General features: G+C 46.4%; 1 protein-coding gene across 1 annotated transcript in view; it reads right to left on the minus strand.

The window, feature by feature from the left end:
- The window catches only part of LOC141147315 (protein mono-ADP-ribosyltransferase PARP14-like), an 88184-nt gene extending 67583 nt beyond the window's left edge, over positions 1 to 20601 (minus strand). Inside the window, exons 1-5 of the mRNA XM_073634531.1 lie at positions 20310 to 20601; positions 11969 to 12099; positions 11392 to 11422; positions 9528 to 9713; positions 6399 to 6635 (exon numbers count right to left, since the gene is read on the minus strand). Of these exons, the coding sequence (XP_073490632.1) occupies positions 6399 to 6635; positions 9528 to 9713; positions 11392 to 11422; positions 11969 to 12099; positions 20310 to 20499 (775 nt within the window). The 5' untranslated portion in view covers positions 20500 to 20601. The remainder of the gene's footprint in view (positions 1 to 6398; positions 6636 to 9527; positions 9714 to 11391; positions 11423 to 11968; positions 12100 to 20309) is intronic.
- Positions 20602 to 21249: the final 648 nt, after the last annotated feature.

Genomic DNA, 21249 nt, shown 5'->3' on the forward strand with positions numbered 1-21249 from the left:
AAGTTCTGGAGCTTTTTTGTTGCTCAAATCGGGCAGATTTGGGCATTTTTTGGTTCCCATAGAAATGAATTGAAACGTGTCATTTGCGAGTTTTTGCACGATTCTCTGCTCAAATGAAAAAAAGTTACAAATTAAATAGTAATATATGAATAAATATATGTAAAATAAATACACAAATAACTAAAAATCATCATAAATAAGTAAAATAAATGAATGATATATTTATAAATAATAATTAACCTCTAACCTTAAAAATATTAAATACATTATTATTATTAATAATAAAACAATAAAAACCCAGACTCAACCAAATAATAATTTATTTTGTGTTAGGGTTAATGTGTTTAGCTATTTATTATTTTATTTTTTCAAGGGGTGAGGGTTAAAGTTAAGGGTTAATTATTTATTGTTACTTAGTATTCATTTATTGAATTTATTTATGATTTTTATTTATTTGTGTATCTATTTTACATTTATGTATTCTTTTAATATTATTCGTATAATACGAAATAAAATAAAAAATAAATAAAATAATAATAAATAACTTTAACCCCAACTCCTAATCCTTACCCTAACCTAAACTGAACTTGAACCCCTTCTGTAACGAAAAAACATTATAATAAAGGAATAATAGTAAAAGAAAAAATAAAAGCTAATGTAAAAGCTAAAAAAGCTGAAATACCCAGCAACAAATGATGCAACAGTTAACAGTTTTCTCCATTGGCTAATAAAAAAAACTCCAAAGCCCAAAAATGCATTATACAAACGCACAAGGTCGCACAAAATTGCGCCAAAATCATGCATAAAAAACATGCGAAAAAAAACTCTGCAAAAGCGCTCAAAGACGCGACGCTCAGGTGTGAATGCAGCCCAACTATTCTTATCTTACTGGATCTTATGCTGTGTACACACGAGCGGACTTCTCGTCCACCAGAACTCCGAAGGACTTTGACGGAGTTCCGACTGAGTTCCAATGAAACGGACTTGCCTACACACAATCACACCAAAGTCCGATCATTTCTAACGTGATGACGTACGACCGGACTAGAATGAGGAAGTTCATAGCCAGTAGCCAATAGCTGCCCTTGCGTCCTTTTTTGTCCGTCGGACTAGCATACAGACAAACTGATTTTTCAATCGGACTCGAGTCCGTCGGAAAGATTTGAAACTTGTTCTATTTCTAGGTCCATCTGAATTTTTTCGACAGAAAAGGTCTGATGAAAGTCCGATGAAGCCCACACACGATCGGAATGTCCGACGGATTTGTTCCGTCAGGCCTTTTCCTGCCGGAAAGTCCGCTTGTGTGTACGCGGCATAAGTTCTGTCTTTGATATGGTAGACCACAAGTATTTTACTCTCTTGCCTTGAAACATAGTTACATAGTAGGTGAGGTTGAAAAAAGACACAAGTCCATCAAGTCCAACCTATGTGTGTGATTGTGTCAGTATTACATTACATATCCCTGTATGTTGCGGTCATTCAGGTGATTATCTAATAGTTTCTTGAAGCTATCAATGCTCCCCCCCGCTGAGACCACCGCCTGTGGAAGGGAATTCCACATCCTTGCCTCTCTTACAGTAAAGAACCCTCTACATAGTTTAAGGTTAAATCTCTTTTCTTCTAATTTTAATGAGTGGCCACGAGTCTTATTAAACTCTCTTCTGCGAAAAAGTTTTATCCCTATTGTGGGGTCACCAGTCCGGTATTTATATATTGTGGGGTCACCAGTACAGTATTTGTAAATTGAAATCATATCCCCTCTCAAGCGTCTCTTCTCCAGAGAGAATAAGTTCAGTGCTCGCAACCTTTCCTCATAACTAAGATCCTCCAGACCCTTTATTAGCTTTGTTGCCCTTCTTTGTACTCGCTCCATTTCCAGCACATCCTTCCTGAGGACTGGTGCCCAGAACTGGACAGTATACTCCAGGTGCGGCCGGACCAGAGTCTTGTAGAGCGGGAGAATTATCGTTTTATCTCTGGAGTTGATCCCCCTTTTTAATGACAATATTCTGTTTGCTTTATTAGCAGCAGCTTGGCATTGCATGTCATTGCTGAGCCTATCATCTACTAGGACCCCCAGGTCCTTTTCCACCCTAGAAACCATATTTGGAATTTCAGAACTGGTTCTGAAATGGATTAAGTCCTATCTCACTGAATGCTGTCACTTTTTTTCTCTTGGCGGATTCTAGTCTGAAGTCAGTCCAGCCAAGTTCGGTGTCCCCCAGGGCTCAATCTGGGGACCTTTACTTTTTAGTATTTACATGTTTCCACTTGGCTAAATGCTTAGATCACAAGGGCTCAATTATCATGATCTAAAAACCTGGATGGCCCACAATTTCCTTCAATTAAACTGTGATAAGACTGAAGGCAGGCTTGTTGGCACCCCCCCATCAATTTTGTAAGGCCAGTCCTGATATCCTATCTATAGATGGCACTATACTTGAGCTTCAGTCTAAACTGAAAACTCTAGAGGTGATATCTGATGCTAGTGATCCACATGTACAAAATGTTGCCAGAACATCTTTTTTCCCATTTGAGAATCTTTGCTAGGCTACGTCCTATGTTATCATACACTGGAGCTGAATCCATACATTTGTCTTCCCCCGACTGGACTACTGCAATGTTTTACTCGCTGGTGTACCTAAATTCACTATTAATCGCCTTCAATATGTCCAAAATTCTGCAGCCAGAACCCTGACTAGGCCTGGTACAAGTGATCATATTACCCAGATTCTGGAGTCTTTGCACTTACTACCCGTCAGGTTTTGCATTGATTTTAAGATCCTCTTGCTCACCTATAAGGCTCTTCATGGCTGGGCACCCCATTATCTCTCTGAACTTTTATCAACTTATTCCTGCCCTGATAAGCTCCGCTCCTCAAATTCTGGTTTGCTGTGTGTCCCCCCTACTCACCTACACTCAATAGGAGACAGAGCCTTCTCCTGCTACGCTCCAAAACTCTGGAATTCACTTCCAAAGAACATCAGAGAATCATCTTCTCTAAACTCATTCAAATCAAAGTGATTGTAAACCTTTGTTTTTTTGGGGGTTTTTTTTGTGTTTTTTTTTTTTTAATAACATATATATCATACTTACCTCCACTGTACAGCTCGTTTTGCACAGTGTGGCCCCGAACATCCTCTTCTGGGGTCCCTCGGCGGCTCCTTCCCGCATAGTATAACCCCCTAGGAGAAGCGCTCTCCTTGGGCGTTACCTTGCGTGCATGCTCCCGAGTCCAGCATTTGCGTGCATAGACACAGAATGCCGGACTTGGCCCCGCCCCCCGGCACCTGCGTCATTGGATTTGATTGACAGTAGTGGGAGCCAATGGCTGCGCTGCTATCAATCTATCCAATCAAGAGCCGAGAACCCCGGGCAGAGAGGTCCAGCGTGTCTCCGCCGAGGGAACGAACGGGCTCAGGTGAGTAAAACGGGGGGCTTGGGGGGGGGGGGGGGGTCACTGTCAGGAGTTTTTTCACCCTAATGCATAGGATGCATTTAGGTGAAAGAACAGGAGAGTTTACAACCCCCTTTGAATCTCCCTTTTTTCCATTATTTTACCCTGTGCATTTCTTGTGTTTTCTTTGTAAAGTGATTTGAGAAGCCACCTTTAAAAGGTGCTATGTAAAATTAATTTTATTATTATATTTTCAGGATTTTGTACAACTGGTAACACAACAGGACAGCGGAGTGGCTTCAGTGGAGGCTTTGCAGTGATGAGGTGTGAGGTTTCATTCTCCCCGGCAGGGCCATCCTAAAGGCAGGGCAAAAGGGGCAGCTGCCCTGGGCCCTGTCATTGTTGTGGGGACCAAAGCAGCAGCCTCATACTTGGCAACTATCCTGGTTTAAATTCCCTTGTCCCTTGAAGTTTTAGTCCCGTGCTGTGTCCTGATATCTCTGTGTGAAGTGCTGTTACTAATGCTGCCCAGCTCTGCCCTATTGTTGTGTACAGATGACTCTCCTGTAGACCCTGTGTTTATATGTAAATAACCTGCATTCATATTTAAATAGTGACGACATTCATATGTAAATAGCTGTGGACCGGCGGCATTCATATGTAAATAAAAGCGGCATTCATAAGTATAACAATGCCCCCGAGGTCATATCCACCATCACCTATACTGAATGCTGCCCACTCGGGAGGTAAAGGGGCATGCTTGAAAGTCTTGCCTACAACTGTGATCATTACCCTAACATCAGCCTATTCTGTTCTGCAAAGGTAAGCAAATTGGTGGTGGTGGGGGGGGGGGGGGGTAGCGTAGGGTGTGCATAGGTAGGCAAAGAAGGAATTACAGTTTGGGGTGCACAGGTGAGCAAGGAGGGGATGTATGGAGGTAAGGAAGGTGGGTGCAAAGATGAGCAGAGGAGGCAGGTAGAGTTATAGGGGTGGAGGGTTGGAGTGGAGAGGATGGGGAAGGTTTGGGGTGCAGAGGTTAGCAGGGGTTTTAGGATGTGAAGGTGTACTGACAGGGTGGATAAATATGTAGGTAGTATGCAGGGTAACCTATTCATATCAATGGGCTGCTCTATGCGCTAGAAATACGGAAGAGAGATCTAAACCTTTTCTCAAAATCACACGGTGCCACAGCACATGTCAGCAGATGGGTGAGGGTGTCATTAACAATTAAAGGCTCTGCTGTGTATCTGATAAAGGGCAGCACATTTCTGTGGTGTCAGGAAAAAGATTTTGCATGCGTTCCCGACACACACAAATGTGAACGCAGGCTAAATGTCTCAGTGGTCAGTGTAAATCTTCTCATTGCATTAGTGCTTGATTTACAATCCTTTCATTCACACCATCGGCCACTGTGAATGTTCCCCTTACATAAGTGGTCAGTGTAAACCCCTATTACATTAGTGGTCAGTGTAAATCCCTATTACATTGGTGGTCAGTGTAAACTCCTATTACATTAGTGGTCAGTGTAAACCCCTATTACATTAGTGGTCAGTGTAAACCCCTATTACATTAGTGGTCAGTGTAAACCCCTATTACATTAGTGGTCAGTGTAAACCCCTATTACATTAGTGGTCAGTGTAAATCCCTATTACATTGGTGGTCAGTGTAAACTCCTATTACATTAGTGGTCAGTGTAAACCCCTATTACATTAGTGGTCAGTGTAAACCCCTATTACATTAGTGGTCAGTGTAAACCCCTATTACATTAGTGGTCAGTGTAAACCCCTATTACATTAGTGGTCAGTGTAAACCCCTATTACATTAGTGGTCAGTGTAAACCCCTATTACATTAGTGGTCAGTGTAAACCCCTATTACATTGGTGGTCAGTGTAAATCCCTATTACATTGGTGGTCAGTGTAAACTCCTATTACATTAGTGGTCAGTGTAAACCCCTATTACATTAGTGGTCAGTGTAAACCCCTATTACATTAGTGGTCAGTGTAAACCCCTATTACATTGGTGGCCAGTCTTGAAACTCCTCTTTATATTGGTAGTTGGTAAAAAAATCTGCATTGCCATTGATCACACCCCCCCTCCCCCCAGCACTGCCACTGATCCCAGGAGTTCTAGAATCCCTAGGAGTTTTCTGTCTATTGATGGTTCCCCTCACCTCCCCAGTCCATGTTTTGCAGGCAGTGAGGAGATGATGTGCTGTAACCTCTAGCAACCAATCAGTGAGCAGTAATGATGTGCAGTAACCTCTAGCAACCAATCAGTGAGCAGTATTACTGTACAGTAATCTCTAGCAACCAATCAACAAGCAGAAATGTGCTGTAACCTCTAGCAACCAGTCAGTAAGTGGTAATGATATGCTGTAACCTCTGGCAACCAGTCGCAATCGCTGCCTGATCTGATTCAGTAAACTGATTTTGAGTCTAACTTCTATTTATTGTATGTCTCAGAGCAGATGGAGAGTGAAATTGCATGGGGGGGGGGGCGCAAGACATTTTTTTCCCAGGGTCAAATCAATGTTAAAGACGGCCCTGCTCCCCGGGGGTTCAGTCTGTTGAATAATGTGTGTCCTTTCGGTGTTTCCATGGCTTTCATAACCCAATTCAATAACTGACTATTTCAGGGACCCCTGTACTCTGTAATGTGTTGCCGAATATATCAGCCATCAATAAATACATTTGAGCAGTAGTGATTTTTTGAAGTGAACAAAACAAAAAGCTTTTTTGTAATCTGTTGGTCAACAATGAATATTACATAGTAGAGCATTTAAGTGATGAAAAGATTGGCATCAGGCTGCTCATAACCAATCCCATGGCCTGATCTGCTCATGCTCAAACTGAAGCATTGCTTGAACAGTCTGACGTTGACCACAAGTTGTTCTATCTCTCCTTGATGTGCCACTTGGGACAATGTCAAACAATTCAGAGGTTATCCAACAAGCACTTCCAACATATGAAGGTCTGCTCTGTACCCACTCTGTAAACTCACCTGCTATGTCCTGAAATGTGATCAGTGCGGCTCTTTCCTCGGGTACCATCACAATGTCTTCTACTCTTCCTCCTCCCTGTTTTGGGTTCTCAAAGAAAGCTGCCAGATACATCTCAGATGTGTTCTCCGGTACATTCTCCACCCTGACACTTCGGGATTCTTCCAGAGGCCTCGCTGTTAGCTTGTTGTGAGCTACTCTGAGGTTACTGGAGAAAGTTCTGATGAATCTCGGAATATCTGGAGAAAAATAACAGGACATTTTTCTCAATTTTAATGCCATAAGTACAACTGTGTAAAAACTTTACTGACTAAGCGAACACACAGCCTGCCTGCTGAATGGCTTATGAGTGAATTGGTGAACATGGAGCCAGTGTGTTCCCTGATCCCAGCATGTAGGCAGGTGCAGTCTTTTTTTCTCCACTGTAGGTGGTGCTCGACCGGAGCGGTACTGCAGCCGGAAGGGAAGTCCAGAGAAACTTGGTTTCTCTATGGTTTCCTGGTTCCCTGAAGCAGTTTTTCGGTTGGCTACGCTGCATTCAGGTGACCTCTAGTGGCCATCTTGGGTCAGCAGAAACTTTATAAGTCCCTGCCCCCAGGTTTTGGCATGTATTTGCGAAGTGGCTCAAGTAAGGAAAGAGCACCCATCTGTTAGGGAAAGTAAAGAGCAGCAGGTAAAGGACGAGTAGGGACAGGCTAGATACATGCCACCCTTCATCAGGCACCCTCCCAATTGTGACCAGACTGACCAGGCCACATTCTACCCTCTGAGACAAACGCTGTTGGTCCATCTTTACCTGCTGCATCTCCACACTGCACAGAACTGTAATATCACGGATGGAAGTCTCCAAGGTCTGGGGGCCCATCCTGGCTCAAGTGCAGGATGGCCAGGAGAGGGTGATTGCTTACACCAGTCACAGCCTGCGACCCACTGAGAAGAACCCCCATAACTTCAGCTCAACTCAAGTTGCTCCCCCTGATATGAACTATCACTGAGAAATTAATGCAATTCCTCATGGGGGGCCGACATAGAAGTCTTCACTGACTACAACCCCCTGGCCTAACTGGACATGGCAAAGTTGTCAGCACTGCAACAGAGGTGGGACACATGCTTGGCACAGTTCAAGCTCAAGATTCACTACTGGCCAGAAAAGCTCAATAGCCATGCAGACGCTCTGTCCCAATTTCTGGTGGAGCGCCCTAGGGAGGATGTGGGCTCTACAGTTTGTTGTCTCAACAAAAAGGCAAAGACCTGATGTAGGTGCAGTGCTTCCTGTCCCTTCAATACAGGCCTGCTTCCCAGGAGTGCCAGAAGTTGTGCCCCATTCCTCAGGCAATTCTAAGGTAGTAGAATCAGCTTGAGATGGGGGACAAAGTGCTATACCGCCAAGCGCACATGCCTACCAAACAGCGGGACATCCTCCAAGTTTTGGTCCCCAGTCGCATATTTTGCAAGTCTTTCAGGGACTCCATGCGGCCATTTTGGGGCAGATTGGACTGAGTAACTGGGACAAAGGGCTGTAGTGGGGGCCTACAACAACACCGTCCATCGCTCACCCAGCCACACACCCTTTTTCTTAATGTTCAGACAGAATGGCCAAATGCCGTGGACCTCCTGTTAGAATTCCCGAAACATCTTCCGCAGTGGACCCCCAGTTCTTGGGTGCAGGAACATTGGGAGCGGCTGCAAAGTGCCATGCAGCTAGTATTCAACAAACACTGGGAAATTACACCTGACCCTGTGCTGGAGAAGCTACTGCTGCAACCGGGGGGACCGGGTTCTGGTGAAAGATAGCAAAAGCGCCAGGGCAGCAAATTAGAGCCCAAGTGGGAGTACACCGTATCGGGTGGAAGGGCAGCCTTTCCTACTTACCCCAATGTATGACTTGGTCTCCAAGGGGCCCAACCCCCTGAAGAGGTGACTTCATCATAACATGCTGAAACCATGCGTGCTAAGCAGTGACTGCTACAAAAAGTCTACAGATGACCAGTAAGCATTAGACTCTGTGGACTTTCCACCAATGCAGGAGGCCCCCGCTGAATGGTTCCTGACTCCGCTCATCCTCAAGCCTTTGGCTCCCATAGAGTCCTGACAGCTCTGGTGCCTGAGCCTGGCAAATCTATTCAACAACAGACTGTGCTGATGAATCTGAGGACATAGTCTTGGGCCCAGGTGAAAGAGCGGGGAGATCGGGGAACATTTGCCACCCCTTGCCACCTGCAGCCCCTGAATCACGACCTGAAGATGAATCAATGTGAAGTGACTCTGCTAAAAGCCAAGAGAGCCGCCACCCTTTGTGGACCAACCGCAGACAACTTCCTGTGAGATTTTCGGATGTTGTTTGAACTTGTTTTTGTTGTTCTGCCTTAACCATGCTCCTATTGCACTGTTGTTTTTACTGTATTGCGATGCTGAGGACAGTATCTGTCAAAGGGGGGAGGAGTGTAGGAAGGTACAGTCCAAAGTAAGTGGCGCTTGACCGGAGTGGTACTGGAGCTGAAGAGGAAATCCGGAGAAACCTGGTTTCTCTACGGTTTCCTGGTCCCCTGGGAAAGCGTTCCGGTCGGCTACACTGCATACAGGTGACCTCTGGTGGCCATCTTGGGTCAGTAGAACCTACCCCCAAGTTTTGGTGTACATTTGCGAAGTGGCTAGAATAGGGAAAGAGCACCTGTCTGTTATAGAAAGTGATTAGCGGCAGGGAGAGTTTCCGGACAAGTAGAGACAGGCTAGGGACATGCCAACCTTCATCGGAAGCCTCCCCACTGTGACAGGCCAGACTGTTGGTCCATCTTTACCCATTGCATTGCCGTACTGCACAGAACTATGAGTGACTCCCTGTGTGGCATTCCCCCGCTGGGCTGTTTGTAAGTTGAGCATTCTCTTCGATACAAGTTTGGGGATTCCCGCAACTGGACTTTGTGTGATTACTGCAGCCACACCATGCTGCACCTACACACAAGCACCGCTCTCTTGCTGTTCCCCATTTACTGGGCATATGGCAAACATTCTGTTACAAGGGTCATTAGCTGGTAGTACATGATAAAGCTTGTAGGCCTTTTTTGGAAGCTGTGAGCCTCACTCCGGGCTCAGTATGTAAATCAAGAACAAATCACAAAGATTGGACTCACCGATATCACATGTGAAGGTGACAACAGCAGATTGGATATCAGGAATTATCTCCACATAGAAGTCCACGTCCGGGACCTTCTCACTGGTATTCTCCACCAGGAGGTTTAACATCTCAAGAGCATCCCTGTCCTTGACGTTCTCGATGAGAACCAGAGGGGACGGGGAGACTTCATCATCTGGTGCGGCTGTAACATATCAAAACATATTCCAGAGGAAAGTCTTTTAGAGTGATTATTTTATTCTACATCACGATGAACATAATGAGAACATTCTGAGAACTATCAGCAGAGATTGTGTTTCTTTGTTAAGTTGCTGAGCTCAATCGCTGGGACAGGATGAGAGTTGGTGACCTCAGAGTAGAGCCATTGTCCCTTCTAATTGTGGAGGGCTAACTGAAAAGAAAAGCATGATATATACATAGAGGCCTTCTGGGAGGATCCAGTTGGTCCTGCTCAGGAACATCCAATTGTTGGAAGATTCAGAGACAGATTTGAAATTCATTGGAGGTAATATATCTCCATCCCAGGACTGACCCTAAACACACTGGAGATAATATATCTCCATCCCAGAACAGATCCTGAACACACTGGAGCTAATATATCTCCATCCCAGGACTGACCCTGAACACACTGGAGGTAATATATCTCCATCCCAGAACAGATCCTGAACACACTGGAGCTAATATATCTCCATCCCAGGACTGACCCTAAACACACTGTAGGTATTATATCTCCATCCCAGGACTGACCCTGAACACACTGGAGGTAATATATCTCCATCCCAGGACTGACCCTGAACACACTGGAGGTAATATATCTCCATCCCAGGACTGACCCTGAACACACTGGAGGTAATATATCTCCATCCCAGGACTGATCCTGAACACACTGGAGGTAATATATCTCCATCCCAGGACTGACCCTGAACACACTGGAGGTAATATATCTCCATCCCAGGACTGATCCTGAACACACTGGAGGTAATATATCTCCATCCCAGGACTGATCCTGTACACACTGGAGGTAATATATCTCCATCCCAGGACTGACCCTGAACACACTGGAGGTAATATATCTCCATCCCAGGACTGATCCTGAACACACTGGAGGTAATATATCTCCATCCCAGGACTGACCCTGAACACACTGGAGGTAATATATCTCCATCCCAGGACTGACCCTGAACACACTGGAGGGAATATATTTCCATCCCAGGACTGACCCTGAACACACTGGAGGTAATATATCTCCATCCCAGGACTGACCCTGAACACACTGGAGGGAATATATTTCCATCCCAGGACTGACCCTGAACACACTGGAGGTAATATATCTCCATCATAGGACTGACCCTGAACACACTGGAGGTAATATATCTCCATCCCAGGACTGATCCTGAACACACTGGAGGTAATATATCTCCATCCCAGGACTGATCCTGAACACACTGGAGGTAATATATCTCCATCTTAGGGCAGAACTCGTTGGAGGGGTTATATCTCCCTATTGGCATGAATAATAGGAATGATGGACAAAGGAAATGAGGGGAAATCTTTCTAATGGAACTCCAGATTGCAGTTAAAATTAGACTGGGGTTCTAATCCTTCCCACACTCCATCCAAAATTAGAAAAACCTTTTTTGACTTGACACTTGAAATAATTTTGATTTGCAGGAATTCTCTGTAAATGTGAAATCTGTAATTTTGGTGCAAAATTGAGAATGGCAAAATCAGCAGCTAAACCCCAATGGAAGCACCTTAGCAGTCAATGGAAGAGCGGACTGAGACACCTTATCCCATCCCTTCCCCCCTTCCCCCGCTCCCACCATTGTGTTCTATAGGACGTCCAATGAATGATTTCTTACGTTTGTCCTCGGCACGGCCGAACTGTGAGCCCTGAAAATAGAAGATAAACCGCTATGAGTAATTTCTAGAAATCCTGTTCAGTTCATTATAATATATTCATTATATCATTTTATATTGTAAAGTGCTGCGTAAACTGTTGGCGCTATATAAATCCTGTATAATAATAATTATAACACTTCTTATTTCCACAACAACAGAATTGAGGCTATTACTTATAGAGGACCTTCCATGGAAAATGGAAGATCCACTTACATTTGCAACCAAATATATTCTATATTCGTCTATATCCTCCCAAATGGGGGGGCTTCCAGTGCCACTGATCACAGGGGATCAATACGGATTGTACAGTTTTTTTTCATCTGATCAGTCCTTAACCCCCAAGAACAGGAGGTGACGGTGTCTGCAGACACACAAATGAGACTATTGGTGGAAATGTTGGAATCGGGTGACTGTGGCCCCGTATCTAGGAACCCCTTTAGATGATTACAGAGATTTCATGGAAAATGTATTTTATGATACTCCGACACACAATTCCATAACCGCAATGTAGAGCTCATTTCCAGCAGATTTACGTACTATGGCCAATCCCGCTGTGTCCTCCGGAGTGTTCGGACTCTCAGTATTTGGGAGTGAGACATTCAGAGGTATTTCTTCCCCATTGGGCAGTTTCAGCAGATGGCTCCCTTTCTGGAGGACTCGATCCCGCACTGGAAGACAAGGAGAACCATGATGAGGATTTTCTACAGGAATGTCACCAGTCACATGACCAAATATGTCCGAAGGGCTACGCGTCAGGTGTACCACCCCCAGATTAGGATAACTGTGCCACCCCATAGGACCACACACCTCCTCATGGTGTCACAGCTCCACCCACATCATTAAATGTTGAAAATTGTATCCGGTATGTATGTAAGAGCAGTAAGAATGTGGAATTCCCTTCCACAGGCGGTGGTCTCAGCGGGGAACATCGTTAGTTTCAAAAAACTATTAGATAAGCACCTGAACAACCACAACATACAGGGATATACAATGTAATACTGATGCATAATCACACACATAGGTTGGACTTGATGGACTTGTGTCTTTTTTCAACCTCACCTACTATGTAACTATGTATGACATCAGTGATAACATGTATGTAAAGACCAAACTTTTCTCTGTAGTGTTGGATGGAGAATAATACAGAGAGAACCCGTCACTACGGACCCCGATCACCATTGTCACCCAGACAGGAAGTGATAACGAATAAAAATGTTACATTTATCACCGAAACAGGAAGTGAGAATTCTGGGGTCACCCGTCTAAGAAAGGTTTTCTCCTCGCTTTAGGGAGATTTGCACTCCCTGTGTTCTTCTCATGTAATCCTCTGCTCTGCTAGTAGAGATGTTTGTAAAAACTCCATCTCCATTCTATACAGTAAGCTTCTTACCTAAGTCTATCTTAAAGAAAATCCAGCACTCCTAATATTAGCTCCATGTACCTCTTTCAGCATCCAGCTTTCTTAGAGCCCCCTCTCCCCCCTCAGAGCACCAGTGACCCCTCCACCTCCACAGAGCTCCAGTGGCCCCCTCTCCCTCCACAGAGCTCCAGTGGCCCCCTCTCCCTCCACAGAGCTCCAGTGGCCCCCTCTCCCTCCACAGTGCTCCAGTGGCTCCCTCCACAGAGCTCCAGTGGCCCCCTCTCCCTCCACAGAGCTCCAGTGGCCCCCTCTCCCTCCACAGAGCTCCAGTGGCCCCCTCTCCCTCCACAGAGCTCCAGTGGCCCCCTCTCCCTCCACAGAGCTCCAGTGGCCCCCTCTCCCTTCACAGAGCTCCAGTGGCCCCCTCTCCCTCCACAGTGCTCCAGTGGCTCCCTCCACAGAGCTCCAGTGGCCCCCTCTCCCTCCACAGAGCTCCAGTGGCCCCCTCTCCCTCCACAGAGCTCCAGTGGCCCCCTCTCCCTCCACAGAGCTCCAGTGGCCCCCTCTCCCTCCACAGAGCTCCAGTGGCCCCCTCTCCCTCCACAGAGCTCCAGTGGCCCCCTCTCCCTCCACAGAGCTCCAGTGGCCCCCTCTCCCTCCACAGTGCTCCAGTGGCCCCCTCTCCCTCCACAGTGCTCCAGTGGCCCCCTCTCCCTCCACAGTGCTCCAGTGGCCCCCTCTCCCTCCACAGTGCTCCAGTGGCCCCCTCTCCCTCCACAGTGCTCCAGTGGCCCCCTCCACAGAGCTCCAGTGGCCCCCTCCACAGAGCTCCAGTGGCCCCCTCCACAGAGCTCCAGTGGCCCCCTCCACAGAGCTCCAGTGGCCCCTCTCCCTCCACAGCGCTCCAGTGGCCCCTCTCCCTCCACAGCGCTCCAGTGGCCCCTCTCCCTCCATAGAGCTCCAGTGGCCCCCTCTCCCACTATGCATTAAGGTGAAAAAACATCTGATGATTGCCAGCCCCCCAGTTTACTTACCTGAGCCCTCGAAAGTCCCGTGCTCGATCGCTGCCCAGGCTTCTCCGGTCTTCTCGGCTCTTCATTGGGTAGATTGATTGCAGCCATTGGCTCGCGCTGCTGTCAATCACATCCAATGACGCGGCCCACGGGGGGCGGGACCGCGTCATACACTCTGTTTATATGGACGCAGCGTGTATGACAGGGAGCGCATTTGCAAGCTACCGCCCTCGGGATAGAGCTTCCAAGAGGGGGGTTAGCTATTCCGGGGAGGAGCAGAGACAGCCGCCGAGGGACCCCCAGAACCAGGCATGTACTGGCCATTGGGACTACAGGGAGTTTCCCGGTGGGCCGATGGCTCAGTGGGCCGATTTCAGTGACAGTGGACCGCTGCCTCCCTCCGGTCCTCTGTCCCCCCCCCCGCAGTGCTCACCTCCTCTCCCTGGCTAGTTATGCAGTGCGCCTGAATACAGACATGATGCTCAGGAGTCAACACTGAGAAGCTCATCATATGATCTGGAAGGAGGGCGGCCTCACTTTCCTGCCTAATCTTGTCCCATTGGGGGGGGGCGCCAAACTGATTCTTTGCCCCAGGTGAAATAATGTCTAGCTTCTCCACTGGTACTGCCTATAAGAGAAATAATGTAGAACGGCTAATGGCTAGTGGGGGGGGGGCTTGGGTGGCAAGCCGGCATGGGAGAGACCTGTCAAAGTGGGACAGTCTGGATGAAGTCCAGGGCCAAATTTTTGTCCCAGTCCAGCCCTGCCCAGAACAGGAGAATCGGGGCCACTCTGAGCAAAACGAACTGCACAGTGGAGGTAAGTATAACATGTTTGTTATTTAAAATTTAGAAAAAAACGATCCCTTACAACCCCTTTAACCCCTTCCCTGCCAGTGTCATTTATACAGTAAGTGCATTTTTTTTTTTAGCACTGATCACAGTATTGGTGTCACTGGTCCTCAAAAAGTGCCACTAATGCCACGTACACATGGCCGGACTTTACGGCAGACTTTGTCCGGCGAACTTTTCGACGGACATTCCGAATGAATGGACTTGCCTACACACGATCAACCAAAGTCCGACGGATTCGTACGTGATAACACCGGACTAAAACAAGGAAGTTCATAGCCAGTAGCCAATAGCTGCCCTAGCGTCGGTTTTTGTCCGTCGGACTAGCACACAGACGAGCGGACTTTTAGACCGGACTCGAGTCCGTCAAAAAGATTTGAAACATGTTTCATTTCTAGGTCCGTCGAACTTTTGGGGAAAAAAAGTCCGCTGGAGCCCACACACGATCGAATTGTCCTATGGACTCCGGTCCGCCGGACCAAGTATTCCGTATAGTCCGCTCGTGTGTACGCGGCATTAGTGTCCGATTTCTCCGCCGCAATGTCGCAGTCCTAATAAAAATCGCTGATCGCTGCCATTACTAGTAAAAACATAAAAAAAAAAATAATAATAAGTCCATAAATCTATCCCATAGTTTGTAGATGTGATAACTTTTGCGTAAATCAATCAATATACACTTATTGGGATTTTTTTTTACCAAAAACATGTAGCAGAATACATATTGGCCTAAATTGTTGAAGAAATTTGATTTTTACTTTTTTTCATTTGATGTTTTAAAGCAGTAAAAAAATATTGTTTAAATCGCAAAAAATAAAAACCACAGAGATGATCAAATACCCCCAAAAGAAAGCTCTATTTGTGGGAAAAAAGGACATCAATTTTATTTGGGTCCAGCGTCGCACGACCGCGCAATTGTTAGCTAAATCAACGCAGTGCCCTATCACAACAAATGTCCTGGTCATTAAGGGGGTAAAACCTTTCCGGGGGTGAAGGGGTTAAGCACCTTTTGAGTGGAATATAATAGAAGCACAGCATGGGGTCTTTTTGACACTTTGTAACGTATTGTATGGTTTAACACTTCAGTGTTTTGGAGTGAGAAGATCGATAGTACACAGATTGATTGATTGATTGATTGATTGTTTTTCTGTCACTTTGTATTTATTTGGGATTACTAGAGGACTGTATGAATTTTAGGAATTTAGAGTGCAGCGCTGGATCATTTTAGACGGTCTTGGCAATATTCAGAGGGAGTGGATCACTCATAGATCCCAGCGGCAACGCATTCTGCTGTATTGTATATACCGTATACTGTATTTGTGGGTTTTTTTTCACATAGGTGTGCGCAGGGGTACAGTGGAACCTCAGATTGCGAGTAACGTGGTTTACACGCGTTTCACAATACGAGCAATTTAAAAAAAAAAAAATCCTGTCTCGCTTCGCTTTGTGATCGTTGTCTCGCAAGACAAGCAAGATTCAAGCCTCTGGGGTGTGCAGTACCACATTTGTCCAGAGGTGTGGGGGACGCCGGTGACGCTCGGAGAAACTTGGAAACACTCTTTTCCCGAGTGCCTCCGAGTGTTTTTGAGTGTCTCCGGCGCCCCCCCGCACCTTTGGCCACATAGACAAGCAGTGGCTATGGAGCAGATTATCTGAGTTTCCATCATTTCCTATGGGGAAACTCGCTTTGATATACGAGTGTTTTGGATTACAAGTAGTCTTCTGGAACGGATTATGCTCGTAATCCAAGGGACTGCTGTATTTGCTTTTTGTTTTGAGGGAATGAAGCTGTCATTTTTTCGGGAGGGAAGAGATTGGATCAGACATTTCTCAGAGATCAGCAGGCTTCTCTTCCTTCTGGTGGGTCATCGGGCATCATGATTGATGTGGATCTCCATCACTGGATGTTGTGATTATCAAAGGATGTACATCAGGGATCCTCAAACTACGGCCCTCCAGCTGTTGCAGAACTACACATCCCATGAGGCATTGTAAAACTCTGACATTCACAGACATGACTAGGGCATGATGGGAATTGTAGTTCCTGAACATCTGGAGGGCCGCAGTTTGAAGACCCCTGATGTACATCATGGGACTTTTCTTCTGGGTTTTTTATTAAAGGACTTGCCATGAACTGGGTCTATTTTTTATTTACTACTTCCTTTTTTTGTTAATGAGTAGGGGTAATATAGAGGGGACTGGTATCTGGGGGGCCCTTTAATATTAAAGTGGGATTCTATATTCTAAAAAAGCCTCTACCTGCAGACCCTCACAACCACCAGACCAGGGTTGCAGGGAAGAGGCCTTTGTCCTCATCAACATGCGGACAGGGTGCTTTGTCATGAAGGACTCCCCCACCGCACATGTCTGCTGAGGGTATGTGGCCTGGTATGGTTCAGGTAGGGGAAGGTAAACTCTCATTGCCTCCCTTTCCTGGCTGCACGCTCATATTAAGGGTCTGATATTTTTGCGTGTGGTTCCCCCTTAAAATCCATATCAGACCCCAAGGGCCTGGTATAAAATTTGGGGGGACCCCATGCTGTTTTTTTATTCTTTTTTTTGCGTCCCTCCTTGCCATCAATACTAGACCCTCACTGAGGATATGGGTCTGGGGGGTATTTTTTAGGGGGAATCCCACATCATTTGTTGTTTTTTTTTTGTGGGGTTCCCCGTTACCATCTATATTTATGAGACCCTAATCTAGAATAAGGGTCCAGTATAGAGGAATGGATTCCCCCGACTCTTTACAAACAGAACAAAACGTCAGGGAACGTCAGGCATGTGTTTTAAAGAAATTTTACAACTTTTGCACAGGACCTTCTTCCCCTTGCCATTTGTTTGCCAGTCCCTTGTATATTAGTCTAACTGGCCAGAACTGATTTTTAACATTTGACTCCCATTCATTTCAATGGGTTTCTATTCGGCACCAGAATTTTAGTTATGTTTTTCAAACCCGTCTCCAACCCAACCCAACCCAACCCAACCCAGGTATGTTCACCTCAATCCTACCAGGCAACTGACGTTCCCTGAGGGAGCTCAGCAATGGACACTTCACATTCCTCTCCTCTTATCAGCCCAGGATTCTCCGATAACTAATATCTTTAATGTGTCACAGAAAATAAATGTATAACTTTCCATTCTTCCCACGGAGGACAAGAAGTGACACCCACATCTTCACCTGACACCTCCGATACAACAACCACCATCATCTGTACAGGAATAGGCAACACACATACCAGAAATATCAGATACTACTTACCTCCCTCCTCCTTGTAGTGTATGAGGATCTCCTCCAGTCCTCAGTACTTACCTCCCTCCTTCTTGTAGTGTATGAGGATCCCCTCCAGTCCTCAGTACTTACCTCCCTCCTCCTTGTAGTGTATGAGGATCCCCCTCCAGTCCTCAGTACTTACCTCCCTCCTCCTTGTAGTGTATGAGGATCCCCCTCCAGTCCTCAGTACTTACCTCCCTCCTCCTTGTAGTGTATGAGGATCCCCTCCAGTCCTCAGTACTTACCTCCCTCCTCCTTGTAGTGTATGAGGATCCCCTCCAGTCCTCAGTACTTACCTCCCTCCTCCTTGTAGTGTATGAGGATCCCCCTCCAGTTCTCAGTACTTACCTCCCTCCTCCTTGTAGTGTATGAGGATCCCCTCCAGTCCTCAGTACTTACCTCCCTCCTCCTTGTAATGTATGAGGATCTCCCTCCAGTCCTCAGTACTTACCTCACTCCTCCTTGTAGTGTATGAGGATCTCCCTCCAGTCCTCAGTACTTACCTCCCTCCTCCTTGTAGTGTATGAGGATCTCCCTCCGGTCCTCGGTACTTACCTGTCTCCTCCTTGTAGTGTATGAGGATCTCCACCAGTCCTCAGTACTTACCTCCCTCCTCCTTGTAGTGTATGAGGATCTCCTCCAGTCCTCAGTACTTACCTGTCTCCTCTTTGTAGTGTATGAGGATCCCCTCCAGTCCTCAGTACTTACCTGTCTCCTCCTTGTAGTGTATGAGGATCCCCTCCAGTCCTCAGTACTTACCTCCCTCCTCCTTGTAGTGTATGAGGATCCCCTCCAGTCCTCAGTACTTACCTCCCTCCTCCTTGTAGTGTATGAGGATCCCCTCCAGTCCTCAGTACTTACCTCCCTCCTCCTTGTAGTGTATGAGGATCTTCTCTAGTCCTCAGTACTTACCTCCCTCCTCCTTGTAGTGTATGAGGATCCCCTCCAGTCCTCAGTACTTACCTCCCTCCTCCTTGTAGTGTATGAGGATCCCCTCCAGTCCTCAGTACTTACCTCCCTCCTCCTTGTAGTGTATGAGGATCTCCCTCCAGTCCTCAGTACTTACCTCCCTCCTCCTTGTAGTGTATGAGGATCTCCACCAGTCCTCAGTACTTACCTCCCTCCTCCTTGTAGTGTATGAGGATCTCCTCCAGTCCTCAGTACTTACCTGTCTCCTCTTTGTAGTGTATGAGGATCCCCTCCAGTCCTCAGTACTTACCTGTCTCCTCCTTGTAGTGTATGAGGATCCCCTCCAGTCCTCAGTACTTACCTCCCTCCTCCTTGTAGTGTATGAGGATCCCCTCCAGTCCTCAGTACTTACCTCCCTCCTCCTTGTAGTGTATGAGGATCCCCTCCAGTCCTCAGTACTTACCTCCCTCCTCCTTGTAGTGTATGAGGATCTTCTCTAGTCCTCAGTACTTACCTCCCTCCTCCTTGTAGTGTATGAGGATCCCCTCCAGTCCTCAGTACTTACCTCCCTCCTCCTTGTAGTGTATGAGGATCCCCTCCAGTCCTCAGTACTTACCTCCCTCCTCCTTGTAGTGTATGAGGATCTCCCTCCAGTCCTCAGTACTTACCTCCCTCCTCCTTGTAGTGTATGAGGATCTCCCTCCAGTCCTCAGTACTTACCTCCCTCCTCCTTGTAGTGTATGAGGATCTCCCTCCAGTCCTCAGTACTTACCTCCCTCCTCCTTGTAGTGTATGAGGATCCCCCTCCAGTCCTCAGTACTTACCTCCCCCCTCCTTGTAGTGTATGAGGATCTCCCTCCAGTCCTCAGTACTTACCTCCCTCCTCCTTGTAGTGTATGAGGATCTCCCTCCAGTCCTCAGTACTTACCTCCCTCCTCCTTGTAGTGTATGAGGATCCCCCTCCAGTCCTCAGTACTTACCTCCCTCCTCCTTGTAGTGTATGAGGATCCCCTCCAGTCCTCAGTACTTACCTCCCTCCTCCTTGTAGTGTATGAGGCTCCCCTCCAGTCCTCAGTACTTACCTCCCTCCTCCTTGTAGTGTATGAGGATCCCCTCCAGTCCTCAGTACTTACCTCCCTCCTCCTTGTAGTGTATGAGGATCCCCTCCAGTCCTCAGTACTTACCTCCCTCCTCCTTGTAGTGTATGAGGATCCCCTCCAGTCCTCAGTACTTACCTCCCTCCTCCTTGTAGTGTATGAGGATCTCCTCCGGTCCACAATACTTACCTCCCTCCTCCTTGTAGTGTATAAGGATCCCCCTCCAGTCCTCAGTACTTACCTCCCTCCTCCTTGTAGTGTATGAGGACCCCCCTCCAGTTCTCAGTACTTACCTCCCTCCTCCTTGTAGTGTATGAGGACCCCCCTCCAGTTCTCAGTACTTATACATAGTTACATTATACTACTCCCCCAGTACCTACCTCTCTCCTCCTTGAAGTGTATGAGGATGTATCCCCGGCTGCAGTCGGTGTCTCGGATCTCACATTCTCCTCCATTAGATTGGTTCTTCTTCTGGAAATACAACAGAAGTTTATTTTTTGATTTCTTCAGTCTCTCTGGGCCGTCATCCCACTGGAGGGAGATGGGGTACGGGTATTGATGGTCCCCCATCCCTCTTGTAGTGAAGGTTGGTCTGGCCAGGTGAAGGTTTTTATAGTGAGACGTATGTTGTGTGATCTGGGTGTGGAGCAGGAAGTGACTTGGAACTGATTTAGTTTCTGTTTCATTTCTGCCTCTCTCACTCGGATTTCTCCTCCTATTCAGGCAAAGTCCACCGGGAATGTGCGGTGAGGTAGAAGGCTGGTGAGGCACTGGCTAGTATCACAGCCAGATACACACAGGTTACATACGCTGCGATCGTTAGAGCGAGAGCAATAATTCTAGCACTAGACCTCCTTCTATAACTCTAAACATTTAAAACGTCACCTATGGAGATTTATAAGTACTGAAGTTTGGCGCCATTCCACAAGTGTGCGCAATTTTAAAGCGTGGCATGTTAGGTATCTAATTACTCGGTGTAACATCATCTTTCACACTTTACAAAAAAATCGGGCTAACTTTACTGTTTTTTTTTTAATTTTTATTCATGAAACAGTTTCCCCCCCCCAAAAAAGATGCGTTTAAAAAAAATTGCTGCACAAATACCGTGGGACATAAAAAGTTGCAACGACCACCATTTTATTCCTTAGGGTGTCTGCTAAAACTATATATATAATGTTTGGGGGCTCTGAGTAATTTTCTAGCATAAAAATGATGACTTTTACATGAAGGAGAGAAGTGTCAGAATTGGCCTGGGTGGGAAGGGGTTAATTACCATAAGTAATATACAAATAATTATTATATATTGTTTTTGAGGTAATT

This window comes from Aquarana catesbeiana, linkage group LG06 (assembly GCF_042186555.1).
Source record: "Aquarana catesbeiana isolate 2022-GZ linkage group LG06, ASM4218655v1, whole genome shotgun sequence".
NCBI classification, from domain to species: Eukaryota; Metazoa; Chordata; class Amphibia; order Anura; family Ranidae; genus Aquarana; species Aquarana catesbeiana.